Source organism: Anser brachyrhynchus (assembly GCF_964034855.1).
Source record: "Anser brachyrhynchus genome assembly, chromosome: 18".
In the NCBI taxonomy this organism is placed as follows: domain Eukaryota; kingdom Metazoa; phylum Chordata; class Aves; order Anseriformes; family Anatidae; genus Anser; species Anser brachyrhynchus.
The window spans coordinates 4043274-4068510 of NC_137711.1; the positions used below are offsets into that span (position 1 = coordinate 4043274).

At 36.4% G+C, this 25237-nt stretch overlaps 1 protein-coding gene across 9 annotated transcripts in view; it reads left to right on the forward strand.

Annotated features, from left to right (window-relative positions):
- The first annotated feature begins 24 nt into the window (after nucleotides 1-24).
- PECAM1 (platelet and endothelial cell adhesion molecule 1) overlaps nucleotides 25-25237 on the forward strand; it is a 39096-nt gene continuing 13883 nt past the window's right edge. For 3 of the 9 annotated variants that reach the window (XM_080561147.1, XM_080561148.1, XM_080561149.1), the window contains exons 1-14: nucleotides 25-97; nucleotides 4326-4394; nucleotides 7523-7549; nucleotides 9349-9642; nucleotides 10650-10949; nucleotides 11036-11305; nucleotides 11684-11944; nucleotides 12945-13226; nucleotides 16305-16586; nucleotides 17011-17118; nucleotides 17595-17622; nucleotides 18087-18157; nucleotides 18836-18892; nucleotides 20965-21033. In XM_080561147.1, the coding sequence (XP_080417273.1) occupies nucleotides 37-97; nucleotides 4326-4394; nucleotides 7523-7549; nucleotides 9349-9642; nucleotides 10650-10949; nucleotides 11036-11305; nucleotides 11684-11944; nucleotides 12945-13226; nucleotides 16305-16586; nucleotides 17011-17118; nucleotides 17595-17622; nucleotides 18087-18157; nucleotides 18836-18892; nucleotides 20965-21033 (2179 nt within the window). In that variant the 5' untranslated portion in view covers nucleotides 25-36. Of the gene's footprint in view, nucleotides 98-3902; nucleotides 4239-4325; nucleotides 4395-7027; nucleotides 7353-7522; nucleotides 7550-9348; nucleotides 9643-10649; nucleotides 10950-11035; nucleotides 11306-11683; nucleotides 11945-12944; nucleotides 13227-16304; nucleotides 16587-17010; nucleotides 17119-17594; nucleotides 17623-18086; nucleotides 18158-18835; nucleotides 18893-20964; nucleotides 21034-25237 lie in introns of those variants that run through there. The other 6 variants (XM_080561150.1, XM_080561153.1, XM_080561151.1 and 3 more) reach the window with 5 other exon arrangements.

Sequence of the window (25237 nt, forward strand, 5' to 3'; positions counted from 1 at the left end):
ACAAGACTACTTTTTTTTTTACAGCTGGCAGGAAGCATGTGTAAAAATAACAATGTTGAGAGAAGAACTGGGAGCATATGCGCATTTTCCTGTAGGGGTAAGCTGTTCTGTATCAGAAAACCGTAGAATAGTCCCAAAAATGCTCGCAGCCAGGTGGTGGTGAAAGAGGAAAGTGGGAAGCAGCCCGGCCTCGCACCCTCCTGTCAGGGGGAGCAGCCGTCGGAAGGTGGGAGGACTCTGGAAGCTGGGGTGCGAGGGCCGCGGCCTGCTCCTTCCCTCACGGGGGCGGTTTCTGTAACCCTGCTGCTTCCCCCTGGAGGTGCATCTATGCCCTCCCTGTTCCCTCTCCCTCCCTCACCCTGCTTTGAAATTTGGATTTAGGGACTGAAATATATATTGTTTTCTTTGATGTATGCCAATTTAGTGACTGAAACATGTTTGTTTTCTTTGATATACGCCAATCATTTCAACTACACGTGTAGGATGATGAGGAAGAACTTCCTTTCATTTAACCGTCCAATACTTGTGCCTACCTGTTTTGTCTCTTCAAATACATATTTCCTTTTTAACTCTTATAATTGCTTTGCAGAACATTAATACAGTCGCTTCTTAAGTAAAAGATTTCTGAAATATTGTGGTAGGATATGGTAGCTGAGGATATGGGCTCCTGAAGTTTGTATGAAAGCTAGATTGCGATTGCTAGGACATCGCTAGGGGGAAGTAATAACGTATTTGTTAGAAAAGGAGGCTTCAGATGAAGTTTTAAATGTAAATTATTAAGTTAGGTTGATATAAAGGGGCTTCCAGAAATTTTTTTGTGACCACTTAGTCCTATTGGGCAAGGAAGAGAGGGCTGTTTTAGAATTTTTGTTGAAGTATAACTCAATGGACTGTGTTCACTCTCAAGTATTATTCTTGGAATAATCCTTTTAGTTTCTGATATTTTGAGTGATGAGCATTCAGCTGATCTGAAGGTTGATAGTGTCTTTATGACTGCTTTTTAAAAAGCTCTAAGGTAGTATTTTCTCGAACATGTGCTGGAAGTATCCCAACATTTAGAGAATGACCTTCATTAAATCCTGTAGTAGTGTTTTGAGTCAAAAAGCTAGTGTCTCATTTTGCCCTTCAGCAGGGTGAAGAGAACAGTATCTAGGCTGGCGGTTGGCCTTATTGTCAATGTAAAATAGGGGAAAAATGGAAAAAGCACTTGACATTACCTGTCTGACGTTTTGAATACTGACTCTGTTAGTTCATTAGTCTCTTGAAGAGTGTCCTGGGTAGTAATAAATCAGCTTACTTCCATGTTTTTTTGTTTGTTTTGGGGGTGGCATGGGGTGTGCCGAGTTGGCTTTTGACTTCAGGCTGACATTAGGTGGTTTTCTTAAGGATGTATCTTTAGAATTTTATAGCATCAGTAAGATACAGTGTGAGGTTGGTGTTCCCTTTGTATTAGATCTACAAATTTCCTGCCTGGAAATAATAAACTGTATATATTTAACAAAAATTTATGTACAGAAGTAATCCAGCCAAAACATGTAAGTTAAAAAGTCTGAAAGGGAGATGTGTATCATGTGGTGCTGCAACAATATTCTGCCTCAGGCAAGTAGGTGAACGAGAATAAAAGCCAAACTGAGCTTTCACTCACAAGGTCAATTCTTTGACTTGAGAATGAAAATAGTATGAGATAACATTATGTAGTAAGACCATGCAGTCTTCACACTGTATCTGTCTTATTGTAGGTTTCCAGGGAAATTTGCATGTTTCAGTAGAATTATAAAAGTTATTTCCGGTCTCAGTTTCTCACCCTGAGAGATCCTCCATTCTGGAAGAGCATCTGCTGTAGTAGACGTCTGCAGAAGGCTTTGCTTGAAATCACCATATATTGGTGGTTATGTCTGGTGCTGAATTACATTAAGCACTTCTGTTTTGTCTGCAAAAAGGTTTTACTGAGCTAGCTAGATCATCACGGAATACCATATTTTTATACTCCTACTCAAAATGGCTGTGGTAGCAAGCCTGCTGTTTATTTTAACTACTTGGTATATGATTGTGAGATTGTTTTTTCTAGAAGGCAAATAAGAATAGAAGAGGAAGGGATCTTTTCTATATGCATATTTAAAATATCTTTAAAATTCCTGCAGTGATCCTTGGATTCTGAATGAGAATTTTAGTGTAACAAAAGATTTCCAATTGAACTAAAAATGTATTTGAAGTGCAAATTGCAATAAACATGTCAACAGGTGAGAGGATCTTTTGGGTAGCCAATTGAATTAAATTAACAACTCCCAAATCTCCAATTTTTTAATTGGAAAATAGTTTTAAACGGCATGTCTTCCTTCTGCCTCCTCTTTCCCTCTCCCCCCCTCCCCCCCCGAAAGGAAAAATAAGGATTTTTTTCTTTTTTGTAAGAAAGGCTATTCCACACTTCCTTTTGAGTTCCGTTGTTTTTGCTTAAAGTAATTAATACTCATTTCAGTTTACAGATTTGATGAGACATCAAAGACTGGCATTACTGATACATTTATCTTATAATTTTATTCATAAAACTGATTGTTCTGCAATAATGCTTGGAGAATCAACAAGCAATATAAAAAAATGGGAGTGTAGAGCGAAGGAAAATATTTCCAGAATTAATTCTCTTTCCAGCCATAAGGTTTTGACTTATTTTTTCTGGCATGGTCCATACTCTGAGATGAGTATTCTTGGAGAACTCAAGGCTGTTTTTCTGCTGCATCCCAAAATTTCAGTTTGGAGGAGGTGTTGGATATCAGTAATTATAGGAAAAACTCCAGAATGAAATGCTGGTTTAATTGCAAAAGATGAATGAGGGGGGAAAAATGTATTTCGATGTCATCGTCCAGTAGATGGCACCGTTGTGAAATGCAATGGTCTGAGAAGTACAAGCTTTCAGCAACACAGATTTTCTGTAAATTGTAGAACATCTGGAGCTCTGGAAAAAAGTCAATTTTTTTAACATTCTTTGTAAATATTCAAATCCATGAATAAAATTATTTTTTTTTATTTTTCTCTAGGGAAGTATAAAGAGACTTTTTAAATAAAGACAAATGATGCAAATTTCTCACATTCAAGACAAGACAATACACCCTAGAAATATATGTAGAACAAACTCAGTTCATTCCCAGTTCCCCAGGGAGCTGTCTAGGTGTGTGAAAACAACTACATTTGTTATAATTCTATTAACTACGTGTCTATTGAAAGAGGAATTATTAATTAGGCAGAATAGTTCACAGTTGTAAGGAACCAAAATGATTATACACGTCAGGGGCTGGGTGATTAGACATCAGAGCTGCTTTTTCTATTGTTGATTTGGTTACTGGAAAGCTTGCACTGACATCAGTAAAGATGGACTCAGATCTCTGAATTTTATAAATTCTTTGTAAAATTTATAAAATCCCAAACATTTGAGATTAACTGCTTTTAAAATAGAATCAGTGAGTTTATACAAGGAATCTACGTGGAATTTATTTTTTAATTTTACGTGGAAATTACGTGGAACCTGCATTGTCTTGGACAAACATTGATGACCCAGAATGTAGTGCTCTTAAGAGAAATGTTTTGTCAGTAAATCGGTGAGATATAACTTCAAGGCAACACATCTTTTCTGAAGAAAGTAAAACTCCCATCAGGAATGGGTATTTGAGAACAGGATACAAAGCTTAGCAGAGTCACTGTAATCAGTGCGTGCTCTGTGGGGAATTAAGATGTCAGTCCTACTGATTGGCACTGCAGCATGCTCTTTACTGTCATGCCAACCAGCTGGGGAGTTAATGAAAACAAACAGCTGAAATGTGCTATGAACTCCTCGCTTCCTTTCCTGTCATAAGGGGCTGGCTGAAAACAGTGTGTTTGGGGCGGGGGGGTTGGTGCAGAATTTGAAAATCTTATTCAGCATTTTATCCTTAGTTATGGAAATAGGTTTTGACTTTGATAGGCTCTGTTCAGATGACAGAACTGATGCTTTTTTGGAAATGTCATATTTAAGCAAGTAGCAGGAGACCCAACCAGCAGAATCAGGCATGAATTCCCAGATGAGCACAGCTTTAAGGGTCTGATTCATTGGGCATGAGATTAAATGTGAAGATTCCTTTAGTCCTCAAAGGATGTTGTGTCAGATTATTATTTTTTTTTTGTCTGCTTCAGAAAGTGTGTTGCATTTTTTATGTCAATCCTTCTTTTCTCAGAAATATAATAAGGGACTAAAGAGAGTTCTTTAAATGGTGTGTATATTAGAATAATTTTGTCTATTTAATTTTTAATTTTGTTTATTTATAATATTTAATTTTGTCTCATATTACTTGTTTCAGAAAAACGTATCTTCAGAGACTACAATGAGATGACTGTTAGGAAAATATGCAGGTATACTACTAGCACAGGTACATTTAAGTTTATATTCTTTAAGTCAATATGATTTCCAGTTTAACAATGGAAGATAGTCTCAAGACATTCTTTCCTCTTTGAAATGCTTTTCTCCCATGTTTCATAACATTTTGGCTTAAATTCCTGCAGCTGAGTTTACCTCTTGGATTTTGGCCAATACCAGCTAGATTTTCCTCCTCAGGACAATGCTGAGGGCTTATCAAGAATATGACAGTCTTATCAGACTAAGAGATCTTATGGAACATCCTTGGCTTGTGAGTGACATCTCGCAACAGCCTTCGGTTTTAGCACCATTAAACTGTACTACTGACCTAGTTCATCCTAAAAGCTGACCTTTCAGCCTAGTCTGAAACTAGCCTGGTTCTGAACTCGATCTTATTGGATCACTCTGAAGAATATTGGCCCACACCCACTTTGTCTTTCCCTCTCTGTAGAGGAGAGCCTTTGTCCCCTTGTGGGAAAGATTGGTGTGGTTTTGCTGAACTTTGTATGTCGTGCTGAATTCTTTTATGGGGGAAGAGGTAAATCTCCTTCCTTCCTTCCTATTTTTTGTTATCAATAGCAAAAGTTTATCAAACCTTTGTTCTCCATCTGCTGTGTGTCCTACTTCTCCTTTCCTTTACCTGGCTCTGGAGACCATTTTTGGCAACTAGCCAAACCACTGGTCTTTTGTTGGTGGTGTATTTCAAACAGACTGGATTAAGCAGAAGAAATACTATTGCTAGTTAACCAGCTTACTTCTTATTCATTAAATGCTATGACTATTGTACCATTCTGCGCTCTCCCTTCAAAATAACTCTCTCCCTGCAAAATAGCTAAATAGATGTTGGTTGGTATTGCTGATACATTGTTAAACTGATGAGTGTTTCCCTCCTGTTTCCCTTCACACAATACCACAGTTCTGTGTGTAATACAAGCATTAAAGTACACTTTTGAAACTATTGTTTGGGGCAAAACATACAGCTTTCATTGTCCCCAAGAGGAAAAAAAAAAAAAGAAATGGGGGTTCATATAAGCAGTGAAGCTTATGAGAACCGTATGTCTCATTTACTGATTTCTGTGAATGTATTTAATATTGTTTTAAGTAGTGTTTTAATAAGCCTGTAATATGACTCTGGAAATAATGGAAAGCATTGACTCTGTCTGCAAATGAAACAAACTAAGGAATTAAGAGTTGAGCACTAGATTTTCACAAATAACTAAATCACTACTTAGGGAGTTAAGGTCTGGGACATAAAGTGAGGAACACTTTTTGAAGTACATGATTTCAGCTCACTTTATCGAGCCTATAACCTGAGTCAGTGTTAGGGCTCAAGTGGAATGACTTCAGTTTGACTTAAAAGTTGATTGATAAACAAATAAATGTGCTGCACATTCCTTTGAAGTTATGAAGTAAATATTATCTGAGAATATCATATTGGTGCTTAAATTTGCCACTTCTGCAGTGTCAGATTATTTAAGACTTAAGAAACATGCATAGTACCAAAGTAAAAAAAGTAGAAGAGCAGAGATAGGGACAGGACAATATCTCTGTAATCTTCTTGCTTTCCTTGTTCTGCCCATCTCTCTCACCCCCTTCCCATCTGAATTTGAAGAAACTGAGGTTTTGGATAATTATTACATTTTAGTTTTCTTCACAAATAGTCATTTACAGTACAAATTCAACTACTGATTTCCTTGTCTTTAGGCCTTTTACTTTCTTTAGATTTTCATCTATAATCAGAAAAATACAACCAACCAAATAAAAAAGGCCACAAACCTCTTCGTTTGTTAAAGGAAGTTAAGTAATTCAAGTGTTCTGAATTTTACATCAGTTCCTTACTGTATCTCAGGCAGACATTTACAACACTTGAAGTGCTGAAGTAGACTATTTTGCATCTTTTCCTCTTTTTTGGTTCACATTCAATTTATGCTTTCGGTATTTTGGATGCAAAATTAATCATCCCTCGTTCTGGCATGGCTGTCATACTGTCAGGCTACTTTTATCATTGCACAAAATTAAATGACACAGGAAAGGTCAGCAGATCTCTCAGGGACACCTGAATTCAAACAGTTTCAAGCTACTGGCAGATTTAACTCTAGCTCAGGAGCATTCTCTATTTCAGATTGTGCAAGTGCTCCTTCAGCTCTCTGTAGGGAAATGAAACTCCAACCCATTGTGGGTTTAAAGTTTTGTAGTTGTGTATGTTTTGCACTGTCCTAACTACTCAAAATAAAAACTTGTGCCCTTCTATGTTTTTGATATATGATGGTGGTATAAGAGGTCCACCTGCCAATATTCTAGTGTAACCCAACAGTTACTATGGTTTCTGAAGTAATTTGAATTTATTGTGAACTTTATGGTAAAGCTGTTGTTTGCCACAGCAAAGATGAGAGACCTAGATATGGAGGTAAAGGGGTAAAGTGAATAATTATGTACATGTATTCTCTGAAAGAGTTTTCCATATCAGGATGAAGAGAAATATTTGCTCAAGGATCTGCAGAGGTCAAATAATGAATGTAATTTGTGTTCATAAATGGTTAATTTTGACTTAAAAATACCCGTATTGACAGGAACTGCAGGATAAATGTCACTGGAACTTCTTGTTTTTTTAATACACCTTAAGAAATTAAACAAAGCAAATGCATTTGGTGGCGCCCTCAGGAAAAGTCCAGTCACTTCCTGAACAGTAATCTGCCTGGGAGCAGCAGATAGATTCTCATTGTTTGCCATTTCCAGTTTCCAGTAATGGGAACGATTACTTGATCTGGCCAGTTTCAGCTGAAGATTTGCAAAAACGTACAAATTTTAATGGCAAAAATTTATTAGTTTCCGTAAAACAAATTTTAAAAAAACTGTTTTGGGGACCTGGTAGCAAATTACCTCTGATGATGAATATTGTTTTATTTTGGAATTAAGTGTCTGTTCTTCAGGAACGAGATGTATCTTGCTCTTCTGGTGATTTTCTTGCAGTGTAAGTTTGATAACTAAATATCTGGATGGGTACATGTGCTTCTGTGTTTTTGTTTGTTTGTTTGGTTTGGTTTGGTTTGTTAGTTTTTTTGTGGTAACTTTTTGGTGTTACCTATTGCTGTCTCTCAATCTGTAAACTTTGAAAATTACATTGCTTTTCACTTTTTTCAGGTTCAGGAGTTTACACTCAGGAAAGAGGTGGGTAATGATAGCTTTTTTGTTTTTTTTTCCACATACGTATTTAAAAGAAGTAATTTAACTGCTTTCTCTTTAGTTAGTGTGCATCCATAACAGAGTTTATCTGGGTTGCGGTACTGTATCTCTACAAAATTTGGCCATAAAAAAAAGGATATTACTTGATGGTGTTTCTTAGTAAAGTGTTTAAAAGAGATATGTGCTGCTCAGATTTTTAATAAATGTTTTGGTGATTTTTTTCCTAGACCAATTTGCTTGCTCCCATACAGGAGAAGAGATGGGAGGGGAAATTCTATGACTAGTATTTTTTATTAGTCTTAAAAACAAACAAAGTTATGTTCCCTCTCTTTTGGTCTTTTTCTTGCAAAATATTCCATGAGCATGTTTGAGCAGAGTACAGAACTTGTGTCCTGAAATAAATGCTTTTACTTTTTATGTTGTCATCTTGCTGGCTCCCAGCATGTACACTCTGCATCCTTGCTTTTCTCCATCACTATCGAGAAATGCTTGCTCCTGTTTGTCACGTAGTCTGTTCATGTGCAAAAAGTACCGTATTGGTTTTATGGCCAAAACTCTCCCTAGCAATTTGTAAATATCCGGTAACTGGACATAGCAAGGAATTTCTTTAGATGCAGGAAATTTTTACTGTTCAAGTACCTAATTTCTAATAAAAATCCTGGGGAGAAGTATGCATATCCAAAGCTGTAATTTCTATGGGAAGGGAAAATGAGTGCACTCAAAGTTTTCTCTGTACTTGTTCATTGAGCTGTGTGAATAAAAGTATTATTATACTGATATTCTAATAATTATAAAATTTTGTTACATAGTATTTATCATTCCTGTGGTTATAAACACAGAAGCACTGTATGTGTTAATGCTATTATAAACTTAATTTCTTAAACTACTTAGGTGTTTTTTATTTGTTTGTTTTTAGTAGGAATATTGTATTCAACATATTTTTTCAAGGACTGGAAAGTTTAAATTATAAATTAAATAAAGACATTAGTTCTGTATATGATTCTGTATTTGGATTACTTAAACCCATATGATTTTTAAGGTCTCTTGAGTGTATGATCATGGAACATCTCACAGTGTAAAGTTAGGCATGTACAAGTTTGCTTGCAGAACTTGAACCCAAATATCTTTCGCTATGCTCCAGTTTTCCTAAAGTAGAGATTTGAGATTATCCCAAGCATGCAAATTACATGTTTAAAATGAAATTTAACATAACCCTAATCTTACTTTCAGATTAAAAAAAAAAAAAAAAGAAATGTTGGATTACCTCCAGAGATTTCTGTTATATGTTTAGGGATGAAGTGACTTGGGGTTTAATACAGCTCTAAACTGGGTTATGCTGTCATTTTTCGATTTATTCAGACAAGTATATATACAAAATTTTGTTCATCTCTCAGATCTCCAGACAAAAGGAGTTGGAGACAACAAACTTCAAGAAATAAGGAAAAACAAGAAATAGCTGCAAATCTACTCCAATGTTCTCTGCTCTTCTAGGGAATTTAGCAGATTTGGCCAAATCAATGATTCTCTCGATCCCCCAAGACAGAGAGTGAGGAGATGAACATTGCGTGTTGTGATAATCAGTAGGGGCATCTAATATACCTGTGCAGGGGAAGGTAAAGCTGCTACTACTGTCAACATCTGTGAGATCTGATCACAAAAATTATAACACTTGCTACTAGGATACAATGAATTATTTTTAATGATTAACATGTAGTAGCTTGAGATAAGTTTTATGTTAGACAATTTGAAGATAATGTAACTCACTTTTTATTTTCTCCATCAAGTTTTTACCTTCAACAGTGTTGAAATCAGGGTTGAGCCATCTGTCAAAGTGAAGAATGGAGCTCCTATGTCAATTACATGCCGTGCTGATATTAGCAAAAGTGCCAATTTCCACCTGCAGCATAATATTACAATTTTTAAGGATGGCAAGCTTGTATTCATGATTGTATCAGACAAAGGAGTTGCACGATATGAAGTACCCGTGGCTAGATCTTCAGATACAGGAGACTATGAATGTACTGTGAAAGCAGATGGAAAGATAAAATCTAGTAACTCATTACATGTTTGGGTAACAGGTGAGTAGTCTTTCAAACATGTCAGTTTTCTAAGATACAAAAAGAGAAACCTCTCAGGGTAAGTAATAATAGTCAGTGCTAAATAGGATATCTTGCAAAACGCTTTTTGTCCCTAGAAATCACAGTGCTTTACAATAGTTGAGTACTAAGTCCTCATGTTAAGGCACAGAAATGAAATCTCAGTCCCAAGCTTACCCGGCAGATCAGTGACAGTCAAAAATGGAATTCATGCCTCCTGAGCCACCATCCCATGCTCTATCCCTGAGACTAGAGAATGTGTTATTTGTGAAAGCTTGCACCTATAGACTGTAAACACAATGGTGGGGGAGACTAAATTACTAGAAAAGCTGGAAGCAAAGATTGCCACCTTGTAATACCCATTGCCAAAGCTAGTGTCAGTGGTGGACTACTTTTGTAGACAATTTTATATCTGTCTTTCTGTCTTGTTCCTTCATCTTTTATGAGAACAGGGGCCACCTCTGTCTATACTCTTTCTAGTTGTGTGTTCTTGACTGCAAGTGATGTTTTTCCTCTTGGAAAAGCAACTAGGAAAACATTTGTTCTGTGTTAAATAGTTACAAGGATGTGCGGAGCCTATAGTTTTTCATAGAAGCCTGCACCTATAGTTACAGTAGTTAGAATGGCATTTAGTTTATTCCCTTGCTCATTTCTGAGTAGGAGTAAGATATACTAAGGTCTTACCTTTAAAGGAAGTTCCATACTTCACACATTGCATCAAGATTTTATTACCCTTTTGAGGGAAAATTTGTTCTTCTGAAGGTACTCAGGTACTCTGGCATGCATCCACACATCAAGGAACTGTCTTCAACTCTCACAGGTGCAGAATAAAATAAATAAATAAATAAATAAAACCAACAACAAACAGATCCAGTTTTTGCAAATTATTTGTATCTGTCTGTTAGCATAAATCAATACCATAGTCATCAGAGATAGATCACTGCATCATCCCAAATCAAACTATTTCTTTCCTTGTTTTCTGCTGTAAGGAATGACCAAACCAATCCTGACTGCTGAGAAAAGAGAAGTTTTAGAGGGTGAAGTTGTAAAATTACGTTGCGAGCTGCCAGAAGAAGTACCTCCTTTACATTTCTTTTTCCGGAAGATAAAGATGAATTCAACTCCTAAAGAAAAACATGTATTTGAGGCATACAGGAATTTTTCTGTAGTGGAATTTTCTGTTGAAGAGGGGGATAATATTTTGCAATTTGACTGTTTTGGTAAGAGAAATGTAAAACTTGAACTTGAAAGTTCAGAACCCAGCAACAGAACACTTGTTACTGTCAAGGGTAAGTTGCTTAACTTTTCTTTTTACATTTCTTTGCTTGCCATAATTAAAAAGTTGGATTCTGATTTTATATGTATTCTCTTGCAGAACCATTTATAAAGCCTTCTCTGATCATCAAGTCCTCAAGTAATATTACAGAAGGAGACAGAATAGAGTTTGAATGCTCAACTGTAGTAGCTCGAATGCGTGACATTGAAATCATACTTCAGAAAAACAAAACAATACTGAATAGTGTACGAGATGAGAAACTTTTGAAATATTCTGCAGTTGCTACCCTAGAGGACAGTGGTGAATACCTGTGTAAGGTGGAGCAAGGGAGAGCATCTAAAACCACCAAACTGAATGTTGTTGTGGCAGGTAAGACCTCTGTTCATCTTAGATTTTACTCAGTGGAGAAATATTTTAATTTAAATCTGGTAGATCTGCAAAGGTAATGTCCAGATCCAACTATAAATTTTCCCTAATTTAAAGGCTATTTAGATTTGGACTTCTGATTTTTTCCTGCCACTAATACTTTCCAACTAAAATAATACTTTCAAATAACATATATGGGATGTGGATTCCAAGCAATTGTTACATTTCTGTTTTCCATGAAAATATTATTATATTACAATAGCATGATGTTTTTTTTTCCTGACTGTAATCTTTCACTATATGCTTCATTCTGTACAATTTGGGATAGGCAGTCACATTCTTTTATGTTCAGTTTGAATGATTTCTCTTTTTATCTTACAGAGTTATTCCCTAAGCCAATATTGTCTGCTTCTATGAGCAAGCTCGATGAAAATAAAGAATTAACTCTGAGTTGCAGCATCAGTGGTTTTCGAAAAGCTAACTTCTCTATATTACGGAGAAATTCAAATGGAGACATCTGGTTGAAAAATTCTAGAAACTTAACAATGAGAGTTAATGTGAATGATACTGGATCCTATATCTGTAAGGCTGAAGTCAAAGGAATAGTCAAGGAGAGCAAACCTGTAAGGATAAGTGTTTATGGTGAGTAGATACAGAGGGTTAGAACCCAGTCCTGGGGAAAAAAATCAAAACCATAGACTTATAAATAAGCTCATCTTTTTACAAATCTGTCTCTTCTATTTCATGAACTACAAGGGTGTTTACCAGTTTTTGGAATAGTAATTTCTCTGAGATGTGCTTACATGCTTTAGTTGTAGAGGATTTGGCCTATTGTTATCTTAGTCAAGTCAGACTTTTATAGGCTTGGCCCTAGAAGACAGGAGTTAGCATGTCTTCCCTTCTGTCCTGTTCATTTGGTTTTGCTAGGTGCCAAATAAACTCTCGTTCATTACCATTTGCAGGAGCTGGGAATGATCTGCAAACATTTCACTCACCAGTTTGATCTGAAACTCTGTCAGTAGCTACCTTGACTCCCTTCCCCTGACCCTCCAGGCAGAAAGCCATGAGAGACAGAGGTCATCTGGATGACTGTACTCCAGAAAAGCCAAATTTTTTGCTATCTATACAACCCCCTGACCAGCACACTACTTATAAACACCCTAGTTTCCTTTCCCATCATGGAACAAGCACAGTCAGTTCTCAAGTCTGTAAAGGGGGATTAATTGGGTTGTGACTCACTGCAGAAACAGAGGTCCCTGATTAGATGCTGCAGTATCCATCTCAGGTAATACATGTAATGTTACTTTACTTCCAGATTATTTTACTGTATGTATTTACTCCTTGGGTAAGAGCTAGCTCTGGAGTTTGGATGATCCACAGCTGTTTTACTGGCCTTTTATTGGTTTTCTTTGCATTCTGCTTGCATGCTATTTTAGTCTAAATCATATATTTTGTTATCTATGTTTTTGCTTTGTTCAAGTCATCCTCTTGCTTCCATTCTGTCGACGAGCAGGAGCCTCCCATATAGGCTAGGTGTGGAAACTAGCTAAATAGTGTATATTTGTATGTTTTATGTAAAATCTTGAGTATCTTTGAGTCTTATGTAATATAATTGGACACACGGTTTTTCTTCCCGTTTTAGCTCCAGTCTCCAAGCCAACTCTTTCTGTTGTCAGTGGTTTACCGGAGGTGGTGCTGGGGAAACCTCTACGGTTAATCTGTCGTTTAATGACAGGAACGCCGCCAATAACATTCACATTCTACAAAGGAAATGAAGTTAAGAAAGTGGTAATTAATGACACATATGCTACATTCTTGGATGAAAATATTAGACAAAATGACAAAAGAGGATACAAATGTGATGCTAGAAATAATCACTCTAGTGGCATGAAAACTAGCAATATTCTCAACATCACAGTAATAGGTAAGTCTGTTCAATTCTTCTTGTCTAATGCCATATTTTGATTCTTGAAACTGCTTGAAGCAGCATATTATAGACTAAGCAAAATGGATGCTTTATAAAAGCATTATAGTTTATTATAATAAAAGCATTATTTCAGTCAAAATGTTTATAAATCCTAGTTCAAATGGAGTAAAAATAGTTGGAGATCTGTATCAGACTATTTGTCAATGAAGTAAAAATCTTGATAGTAGTCAGAATTGAGTTAACTACAGCTGAGTTTATTTTAATGCAAAAGACATCTGACTTGAAATCTTATTGTAGAAGTAGTCTTACTGGCAAAGCATAAATGATTTGATCTTGAGCGTTCAAAAATTTGAACGACAAAAGCTGTTTCAGTAAAATAATGATTAAAAATTTCAGAACCAGATCCATTTTTTCCACGTCTGATTTCCATAGGTCTGGATTTATTGCATATGTAAGGATATTGAAGTTATTTCTATGAATTTTCTCACCAAAATAAGCTTGCTAGCTAGATTCCTGGTTTAAAAAAAAAATTAAATCTACACTTTCAGTAATCTCTCTAAAAATCTCTGTTATTAATTGCAATGTTATGAGGCACTGAGCATGTTCAACACCAAAGGCTGCAGTTCCTTAGTAGCTCTGAAAGTCAGTCTATTATTATGCTGTATCTGCAAATAGTAGTTACTGGAAATGAGCAAACTGATCTGCAATATGAGAAGTTACTTTTGTGCTCAGTTTTAAGTACAATGACTTTACTAGCTTATAACCCTTAAGAGTGAGAGGACAAAATTGCACTGCTGAAATGTCCTGCTGCAGGGGGATATTTGAAATAAGGGAAAGAAAAAGAAAAAAAAGAAAAAACCATGCATCTGAATCTCTAAATAACCACAGACATTCCTTAACAAAGGATGAGGATATTCAAATCTAGAACATGAGAGAACCTGTAGGAGGTGCTGCAGGAAAAACAGAGGCTGCATTAGAAAGGGCAAAATTCCTCTATCCATGAGGTAGCTGAAGCTTTAAAAAGGTGAATTGGAAGGTTATAGAAGAAAACATGAGGCTTGATATATGCTGGGAATCTTAACACTACTTCAAGAAGGAGCATGCTAGTGAAAATGCTGTGATTTGCAAGTGTGCAATTGGCAGATGTGAAGAGCAACTTCAAGAAGCAAAAAACAGTTTCACAGTAAGCTACAAGAGACTGATACCAATAACTTAAAACATACATGCGTGTTAGTTCTTACGTGGGTAAGAGTGTCTTGTTTTGGTAGGATTTTAACCAACATACTGTATTTCTATATATTTGGTGCTCTCTGAGCAGATGGTAGTAACGTTTCACACGATAGTTCAGATCCTAGTGGTTCAAAGGAATTTTCAGTTTTGTGTCCCAGCCTGAATCCAAACTGTGTTCATTTTAAGAATATAAACTTGCTAAAATGTGGATTCTCTCTGAGTTTACTGAAGAAATGTGAGTTTTGACATTGAGTTGTACATGACTAGAACAGATATATCCAGAATTGTTGCATTTCTTCTGGGTCAGTTGGATTATTGCACAGCTGAAGGACATGCTCTTCACTTTCTTGGCCTCTAAACAAGTCTCAGATTACAGTATTTGCCTTTGCTTAGATTATAGAGCTAGGAGTGCACATCAAGTTCATCAGTTCCACTAGGATATGCTTTGCTAACACTGGAGAGAAGCTGAAATATAAAACCGTGAAAAGCTTTATCCAGTAAAATTTAAAGTCAAGGTAATTTGAAATAACAAGTAACAAATACAAAGCATAATCTTAGTCCCTTAATCAGTGTCTATTTCTACAGTGTTTTACACATCCTTGCTAGAACTAGCACATTGCATTATTTCATTACAGCAGTGTTTCAGGATATATTGTGACACTGTTTGGAAATTCTGAATAGAAAGTCACGCTTTGGAATCTGATGAACCTATCTGCTGCAGCCATTCTCTCCTGACATGGCTTCTTTGAGTTCTTTATATTCTGTCCTTTCTAGCTATACCAGATCTGGGAGAAAAAAAAACAAAAACACCAACCACCTTTTGTTTTATATATCAATCCTCTCACAGTCATGGGTCCAGTTGTAGTAGCCCACATTTTGCATCTAAATCAGCAAATCAGCTTCCTATCTAATATAAATGCAGCTTTCATGACAAGCATCTTTTCACATCAGATTTGGCTTCCTCCTTTTACTTCTGTGCCAGTGTTGCCTTGATGACTCCTCATTTACTTTTGTCTTGTGTTATCCATGACCCTGCTCCAAACACATTAATAATACTTCTAGAGAAATTTTGTTCAGCAGTTTTAGCAAAGCAGATGTTTCAAATCCAAAGCATTTTGGGAAGCTAGTGACATTCTACTTGCATTGTGCCATAGAAAGTGTTAACTGTATATACATCTTTTTTCCTGATGCAATTTTTAGTGTTGATTCACAAGTACTTATAAGCTAGCTCTGTATATGTTAATATACTTCATTAGTAACCTAAAAACTGTATTTTCACTATGCATATTCTTACAACTTGTTCAAATGCAGACTATCTTCTTTTGTTTGCTATATCTTGTAATCTTTAGAATTTAGGACTTGCTCATGCCTTTGATACATCATCTGTCAATGTTTACTATTGTTACTAGAAGGATATAATGCAGTTAGTATAAAACAGTGTAACTCTACATAACTATGGAAGCATAGGTAAATAAATTGAGCTATAATTATTTCTACTATCAAGCTGCTGAGTGTGTTATTTCTGAAAATTAAGTAATTTCTAGGTTGGGGCCTGGTGGGAATCTGAAGGAGTTTAGGAGGCTGACTGACTTCTGTAGGAATGGATAGTTTCCTTCGGTGTCTGCTTTGCTTCTTTATGATGCCCTCTTTATTTCTGAGTGTATAAAAATATTTACTAGAGGATGCAATCTGGCAGAGATATTTCAGAAAGATTAATACTGTGCATTCACTCTGTTTAGCTAAGTAAAATGGCATTAAAGCAAGTATATCTACAATACAGTATTTTATCATCAAAGTTATTTTTAATAGCAAAGAGATCTGTTTCATTTGTGCCTTTCTTTGTAGTACCAATCAGGAATGCCAGCTTGGGCAGTATTCCATATGGGGAAGTGGAAGATGGCAGTGGGACTGCTTTTCTCTGCTCTGTGGAAGAAGGATCTTGGCCAATCCACTTCAGGATTTTTAAAAAAACTGATCACGATACTCTTTTATATGAAAAAACTGAAAGCACAGACAGAATCGTGTGGCACAAGGAAACAATGAGCAGACAGGATACAGGGACGTATTACTGCATGGTTTCTAATCGAGCTAAGGTGAATGTGAAAAGCCATCCAATAACCATCAATGGTAAGTTAACTTTTACAATAAGCTGCACACTGCTATCATGGCAGGTGAGGTCGTGTTATCTGCAAAGTTACTAAATGTAAGGAATATTATGAAGTATACCTGCCTTACTTGGTTTTGTTCTACCATTGGCAGAAGTTAGACAGAGAAGCATTTATAAACAGAGGTTATTTTACCTACGTACAAAAGTTTAACAGATGCTCAAAAGCCAAAGGAGTCATATTAAGTTAAAAGCAACCCTTTGTTTTACTGACTTGTCTGTCGCAAGAGCAAGGCTCACTAGTGACCTTTGCATGCAAGTCTCCTAAAAGATTTTCAGCAGCGTGTAGGAAGGCTAATTTGTAGTAAAGTAAAAGCTTGCTTTATGCAGAAGTTAGTAATGATGACAGTGTATATACTCTCTTAAACGTGTCTTCCTTATTTCCAGTCATCTTAGCGTCTTGGCAGAAAGGAGTCATTGCCGCATTTGTCCTAATACTTATCGCAGGAGCAATAACTCTCACTGTATGGTGGTTTTTATGTAAGAAGAAAAAGGGTAAGAAATGATTCTCTTCTATTTCTTTGGTAATTAATGTACTGCAGTAAAAACATTGTATTTGCTTCAGGAATAAAGGCCCGTGGGGGTGAGGCCTCGGGAAATCACTACATATGTTTTTAAAAACCTAAAAGTCTGCTTAAAATGCATGGTAGGGTCAAATTAAGCTGTAGGTGTGTTGAAGTTGTCCAGGTATCTTAGGCAGAATAGAATTGAGTACCTGGATGCCCTAGGCAGCTTAAATTTACCAGGCTGAAATTTGAGGTTAAAGATCTTAGCTTCACTGCAAAAGAGACATTTAAAAGGGATGTAGGACACTAAGTAATTGATTTGGTAATATCTAAGAGAATTTACTCTGATTTGGGTAGATAGTTGCTGTGGTTTTTTTTTGTTTGTTTGTTTATTTTTAATTCTTATTTTAAAATTAATTTACTTGTACAGTATATTAATAGATGCTTTTATTCTTCTTTGTCAAGCTAAAGGATCATCCATGGAGATGTCTCGGTAAGATAGCTTGCTTTCTGGTAATGGTGAAGTATTTCTGTTTAAAGGTCTGGGGCCTTCCACCGTATGAATGTAGTTTATTATGGCACACACCTGCAAACAATAGATGGTTGTGCTTCATGCACCACCTGCTTACACAACAACAGGATGAGGAAATACTCTAAAAATAGAAAAAGGAGAGCTAAGAGAAATACAAGAATATCAAACCTACATTTGAATTTAGAATTTGCATTTAGAAATGAAATTAAAAATACAGAAGTCTTAAAGTAATGCAAGAAGGACCACCTTTGACTTTAAAGCTTACTTATGGTTATCATAAAGACAGAAACAAAATTTTCATTAGCTTCAGTACTTAAGAAATTGTGGTAGTCAGCATAGACAATGACTGATATTTGCATATCATCATGTTGATTTTATTGACTGTTTTGGATAATTACATAAACTTTTATTGGTTTGCTTTTCAGATCTGCCTTGGCTACAAACTCGACAAATGAAAAACTGGCAAGACAGCACAATGATGGAGACTACTATTCTGGTAGGATATTTTGCTGTAAGACTAGTAGTGAATTGACCTAATTAAATATTTATTCTAAGCTTTGGACTTGCATGGTTGTGGTTTAGACAGGGCCCAAATTTTTGGTAATCCTATAATCCCAATAACATCCTCCAAAGTGTCTTCTATCATTTTGTCTTTACATAGCTTTTTATGAGCATGTCTTATACAAAGACTTGTTTATAAATCTGCTCAGGCACTTCTACCAGGCAATCAGTTACTAATATTACAGATGGAAAATGATGGTAAAAGAGAATTTCTTCCTCATTTTGACAGATTTCACACAGATTCAAAAAATGAGTTCAGAGAGCAAATTTGAGTTGTGGCATGTGCTCCCGCGGTCTGGCCGCAACGTAGCAATGTTAACTTGCTCTTACTGGTCACTTTCTTTCCAGGATCTCAGTGCACTTCATGAAATAGGTGGACATGTTGTTTAGAGTACCTGCTATGAGCAAAGTTATCCCATTATTATTTTTTAACCTGATTATTTAAAAAGTCCTACTCACCTGTGTTACATGACTGTCTTTAAATGTGAATCTAAAAGTAGAATTTCTCATATGTAAATATACAATGGCAATAGGAACTGCAGCTGTTTAACTCATTCATTTGATTGGCTTTAATAAATATTTTCTCAGCTTTACTTTTGCTTGAATATTTTAGGATCAGGTTACATTGAAGATGGTGAAAATCACATGAAATCAACAGATGAAAATAAAGGTAATATCAAACTTAAGCAACAGATTTTAATTTTATTAATTTTATATAGATTTTTAATTACAATTGAAGGCTGTTATGTTTTCTTGTGGCAGCAGTGAGGATTCGATAGGTCCAGTCCTTTCCTCCTTCTCTCTGATAGTGGAGAAAACTGACAAATATAGATCTTTTTCCTCATGTGCAGAATGGAAATGACAAGACCCATTTCCGAACAGCATTGTGAAGTGTAATTAGTTGTGCTGGAACTGAGGCCTTCAGATGGAGGACAGTTTACAACTAATAGTAGGAATTTTAAGTTCTATATGACATATATTCAAAAACAGGGTTTTTTATTTTTTTTTCTACAGACTTCTTTTACTTCTCTGTCTTTTCTTCCTTTCTACAGATCTTGAAATATTTAAGCATTAAACCTAAAAATAATCTGTTATGAATCAGAATAAAATGACCTGCCAAATGCCTTGACATGCCACATGGGATAATATCTATAATCATTAAAAGGTGTCATCGACTATTGTATCATCTAGCATATTGTATTCTTCATGACCAGTGTTTTTAAAATATTTATTCAAAGAATACTGCTTAAATATGTGGATAATTTCACAGAAAAACTTGAAAAAGACCTTTGGAAACTCTAGCTCAATGATTCTTGTTTTTTTTTATCCTACCTGTTTCAGATGAAGTTAGCTCTGATGTAGCAACCTGCATGTGTGCGGGAAATAAATGGTTTCAGTCTTTATCCACTATAGATTAGGCAGCTTCATTAAAACCAGCTAGGCTATTGCAGGTCTGTGTACCAGATACAGAAGCCTATTATTCATATAATTCTAAAAATAACAGTAACCATTCTGTATTTGTGTGACAATAGCTTTTACTTCAGCAAGCAAGAGGAAGGAGCTTATGGTCAGTGTATGGAACTTAGCCCATTGTGGCCTGAATAAGTCAAATTAGAAATAGAGACACTCTCATGTAAAACAAACACACAGACAGCTGGAACATAGGAACATAAAGCTGTATCAATCCTCAAGAAACTTTGCTATTGTAGGAAGCATGTCATTTAAACTTTGTTATCGACTAATATTCCTTCTTAAACAGTTTTTTTTTCTTAGCTTTTTTTTTCCTTCTCTCACCAATGCTATTGCAATATTGCTCCAAAACTAATGCTGTTGAAAGGCTGCTCCAAAATTTTACTGTTCTAATTATCAGATCTTTCTGTTCTAAAGAACCCGCAAGCATTTCTGCAGGATTCCAGTCTGGATGACTGCCGTAGTCCTTTCCAACTTTTGCAGAAATCCAGTAGAAATCCATCTATACCCCAAGGAAAAGAGCAGGAAGTAACAGCTGTTGCTTGTCTCTGTTACATCCAGCTAGCCACTACTGGTCAGCCAGTAGTCTTAGTAAATCAGCTGTCTAATCATTGTCAAGCTTTTTGTGGGCATTGTAGAAAGGAGCATTTTGAAGAGGTAGATGGGTGGCCATTGTAAATATTCTATGGGGAGCTTGAAGGGAAACTCTCTTTATGGAGAGCACAAGGGAAAAGTGCTGAAATTGCTTTGAGGCAAAGCAGAAATTGAGAGTATGAGAGGTGATGAGGGTAGTCATGAAAGACTTAGAGAAGGCTTTTAAACTCGAGGGAAGTGGACAATGGGAAGTGTCCTGCCACAGCAGCCATGCAAAAGGAAGAAAAAGTAATGGCAGGGAGAGATGTAGAAGAGAGAGGACCTGTAGCTGCAGCAGGAATAGGGGAGAATCCCAGATAATCTCCTGCTCCATTTGTGTTGTGACACTTTTGAAGGTGTTAAATAGAAAGTAAGAATTAAGGCGCAATTCTCACATCACAGAGTTTCAGAATTTTGGTTTGTGTTGTACTGCTGCTTCTCAGGTAGGGATGGACCTTAGGAATACGTAGGCCTTACACCTCTTATAACTCACATCTGCCATAAATAGGGCCTGATCCTGCACCTATCAAAGTCAATGAAGACACGTCCGTTAATTTCAGTGGCAGCAGGATCAGGCCCACAGCTCAAGTGAAGCATGCAGTGCAACAAAGAAACATCTTCTTGATATTTTTGGGGCAGGACCTGACCTTGAGAGTGCTGAGGTGGAGTACACTGAAGTTGAAGTATCAACGCTTGATCCTCACAGAGGTAATAAACTGTCTGGCATCTACGGTTATGATTTGGGAGTAATTTCGTGCATGTTGCTACTCCCTGACTCTGGTCTGACATTAGCATCTATGAACGTAAGAGCAGGTTGTGCTTTGCATGCATGACAGTTTCATGCCAATAGTGTTCCTTAATGTAGACGATGCTGTGGCAACCATGCTCTTGTTCATTGCAGTCCTTCTTCTCCAGGGATCCTCTCGGTCACTTGCCCATCCCGTTCATGTGAGGTCTCTGCAGAGCAGGGCTCCCAGCTAGATCTGTGTCTCTGAGCAGAAAGCAGCCTGCTGTGAATCCTCATGTTAGAGAGTCCAAATTTATTGACAGCTCTTTGAGGTTAGCCACAGGGTAGGTTAACAGAGAGAACAGAAATCAGAGGAATTGCTTTTGTTTATAAAGGAACTGGCTGAAGGATGAAAGCTGTAATACACTTGTGATAGAGAAGGGAGAGAGAAGAGAGTGTATTTAGTCTTTCAGTCTGGAGAGGGCTGGAGACCATCCTGGGTTTTGTGACACATCAGACAGAAAAATTAGAATATTGGTACCCAGGTAATTTTGGCCCACATGTCTCACAGTAGCTCTATGGCAACAATAACCAGAAATCATAGCATGAGTCTAAGGTACGTGTCTCTGCAACCTTGTAGGAGAAATATCCGTTAAAATTTATTCACCAAATGCACACTTGAATCACTCTCTGTCAGCTGGAGAACAGTGATATCATTATACTCTTGTGCTGAAAGCTGTTAAATCTCTCAGAAACTTAGAAAAGGTTTCAAGTAGCTAAGAGTGAATAAAACCCACCAGAGACATTTATGCTATGCCCTAGCTTCTTTGTTTTAGCTTAATCAGAAGCAGACTGATGAAGGAATGAACAAATTTGCTTTTCCCTTGTAGGAAGGAACAATCACTTATTTCAGAGACCAAAGGCATGCTTGTTTAGCTAGTAATACAGATGTTTGGTCAAAATGCTCACTCTTCATGCTTGGCATCAAAGCTCTCTTGCTAAAGCCAGTCCTCCTGTTCTTCTGCTCTTTTCTGACATGCTGGTATCATTCATCACAGAGTTTTTCCTGTATTCTTAGCATGCTATTTATCCACCTCTGCTAAGTTCTGCATGCGGATAACATAGCTGTACCCTTTCTCAGAATAGGGCTAATACTTAATTGCTAATACTTAATTGTTCCAAATGTTTTCTGAGTGTGCATTGTACAATGTAGAATGGTAAAGATATGCTAATATATCACAATTTAAATGAAAAATCCTATTAAATGCAAGACCAGCATCTCTAAAAATAGGCTTTTCATCTCATTCCTGAGATTCCAGTATATGAGACTGAGTAATAAGTGTCTGTGCTATGTAGACTTCCATCATAGCTGAATCCCATTAAATTGCAAAATAATGTTTAAAAGAGAGTGTATAAATTAGATCAGACTATTCTAACTAAATGCTGACTCATGTTACAGACCTATGTATGACATACAGAACGTTAATTTATTCTGTAAGACTGAACCACGCTTCAAATACATTGAAATGTTATAACTCCCTGATCAATTTCTTGTGTTGCACCCAGTACACAAGTGGATGCATGCTTTGGTCACATAAATGGCAACTGCACTGCAAGCATTTAATGCGTTAATCTTTCAGAGCATCATGATGTTGCTGCTTAAACGAAAGGAGTTATATGAAACCAAGCTGCAAGTTTAATTCTTTCAGCTCTGCATTGTCTTTAGCAATGAGGAGAGGATGAGACTATTTCTTGGGAAAGGAGAAACAAAAATCTGTTTCATTATATACCCTTGTAGTAATCAAGCACGCCCACAAAACTAACAGCCATAGGACTGCCACTGGTGCTTTTATCACATTGATGTTATTGCACGAGTTTTGTTTCAAATTGTAATACTTACATCTCTCTGTGGGCTATGATCAGTCCTTGTTAGGGAACAGACCTTTCAAATTATCATCTAGCTCCAAATCCCAATTGCATCTGTTTTGATACCACCTATTTTCTGAATGAAGACAAAGTATAGCACGCTTGTCTCTTCTCTGGGCGTGCAAGTCTCATCCAGCAGACTGCATGTACAGTCTGGTTCCTTCTGCGGAACCCCACATTGCTTTGATCACTCAGGACTAGCTTCAAATTATTTTATCTGTCCATTTATTTGTTCCTCCTACCACTGTTGTCAATGGTGATACTAATCTGAAGAGTAGGAGAATCATATTTTTTGTATTGTGAAAGAATACTGCAATATGTAAACTGTAACAATAGTTTTTGGGTCGCTTTTTGAAATCAGGAATAACTGAATGCCACCTCAGAACAAGTTTACGTAATTGTAGAAGGATGTACATTTTGTCTTGGCCAGTGAAGGACTAATACATTTTAAAGCAGTTGTAGTTTCACCCTGTTTTTCCAGCCATGTCTGCAGTAGCTGGCCATTTATGAAATGATTTTTAACACAGCGTTATGGTGAATAGGCTAGTGCATCAAAAACTTTGTATGTACTATGGTCCTATGATAAGCAAAAAAGAACAGGGTTCATTACAACGTTATGGATGGTGGTAAGCCTGCTTGGATAGGTGGATACCTACTTTCTAAGTAGGGGTGAAGAGGCTACCTCAAATATGAGGTAGAGCTGGAGCTTCGCAGGACAGCTTTTATTTGGGGTAGTTGTAGTTGATTGTTAATTTGATATTTAAAGAGGCAGTCATACTCAAGAATGATTAAATTGAATATTTGTGGAGGTTATATGCCTGACAAAAATATAATGCCTACCTTTTCTAAAGCTTAGTTGTATAGAAAGATGGCAAATGATTTAGACCTTTTATTATTAATATGAGCTAAACCAAATGTCAGTGCTAAAGTAAGATCAAGAAATATCCCTACAGTGAGAAGGGAGAAACTGCTAATCATGGATAATAACATGCTGCTTCTTTTACTTCTGTAGCTGGTTAGTCATCTGCAGGGTGGCAACATTATAAAAGTCAGTGAGAACAAAATGTCAAATCATGAAAGTAATTTCTCCAAGCACTGAGACAACTTTTGGAAGATTAGCAAAGAAAATAACATGGACAGTGTCATTTTATCACAATTTAATGTAATTAATTTTCAAAACAAAAAGCTAAGGAAATACCTCCCACCAAATCTTCCCATAGAGTCAACAGGAGTATATTTGGGATTGTAGTCTGCTAAAAAATGTGTTCCAAATGAAACAAACTACCTTTCATTAAAATTCTGAAAAGAACACATCTTGCTTCACTGGAAATTTGTATTGATCATTTCAGCAATAGTCCATAAGCATAGGATAAGCATTTCATGATCTTCAGACTATTTTGCAAAGAATATTCATGCTAAAACTGCAGTGTGAAAGCTGGGATTAGGTGCTTTGTGCAGTGCAGCTCCTACTAGTGTTGAAATTAATAGCAGTTTTCTATCTCGATTCTGTTGTATTAGGTCCCAACTTTTAATGGACACTTAACAGAATTAACAAAAATTAAATTAGCTTTAGAAAATTAGAATGTGGTGCCAGAACCACTGAGGTTCTTCAGAGCAATGCAGAACAGTAACAGTCCTGATTTTTAGTCTGGCTGCAGATCAATATGCCTGAATTCTTTAAAAGTTTTAATAACTAATGTGCAGGACTTTGTATCCAGAAATGTGAATTCTCTTTCCATTTTCTTGCAGACAGGATACAACCATCTTCAATTTTTTTTATTTTAATTTTTTACTTCACATAGAAAAATCTAACTTAGTGAAGATCTAAACAACAACAAAAAAAGAATATAACTTTAGTGAAGATACTCAGAAATTAGGGGAGATATTGATAGAATCCTGAGATTTTATAAGTGACTCAGTTCAAATGAAATTAATGAATGTTTCTAAAATGCTTTGTGATCCTCAGACAGCGAGCTCCTAAGCCCTGCCTGCATGGCCTTTTAAACCAACTGAAGAAAACAATTTTAAGCATACAATTTTCTGGAGAAGTTTGCTTTAATATTAATCCAAACTACACAAGAAATCAAGGAAATTGCTCAAATCTGTTACTTGCCAGAGCTGCATTTACACTGGCTGTAGAGAAACTGAGTTCTTCAGCTTTTCAGGCCTTTGGCCAAGGCTTTGCTCTTCCCTACTGTGGTAACTGCCTATAGTTATAACAATTTGGTATCAAAACTCTGTGGGTAGGTTTTCAGAGAT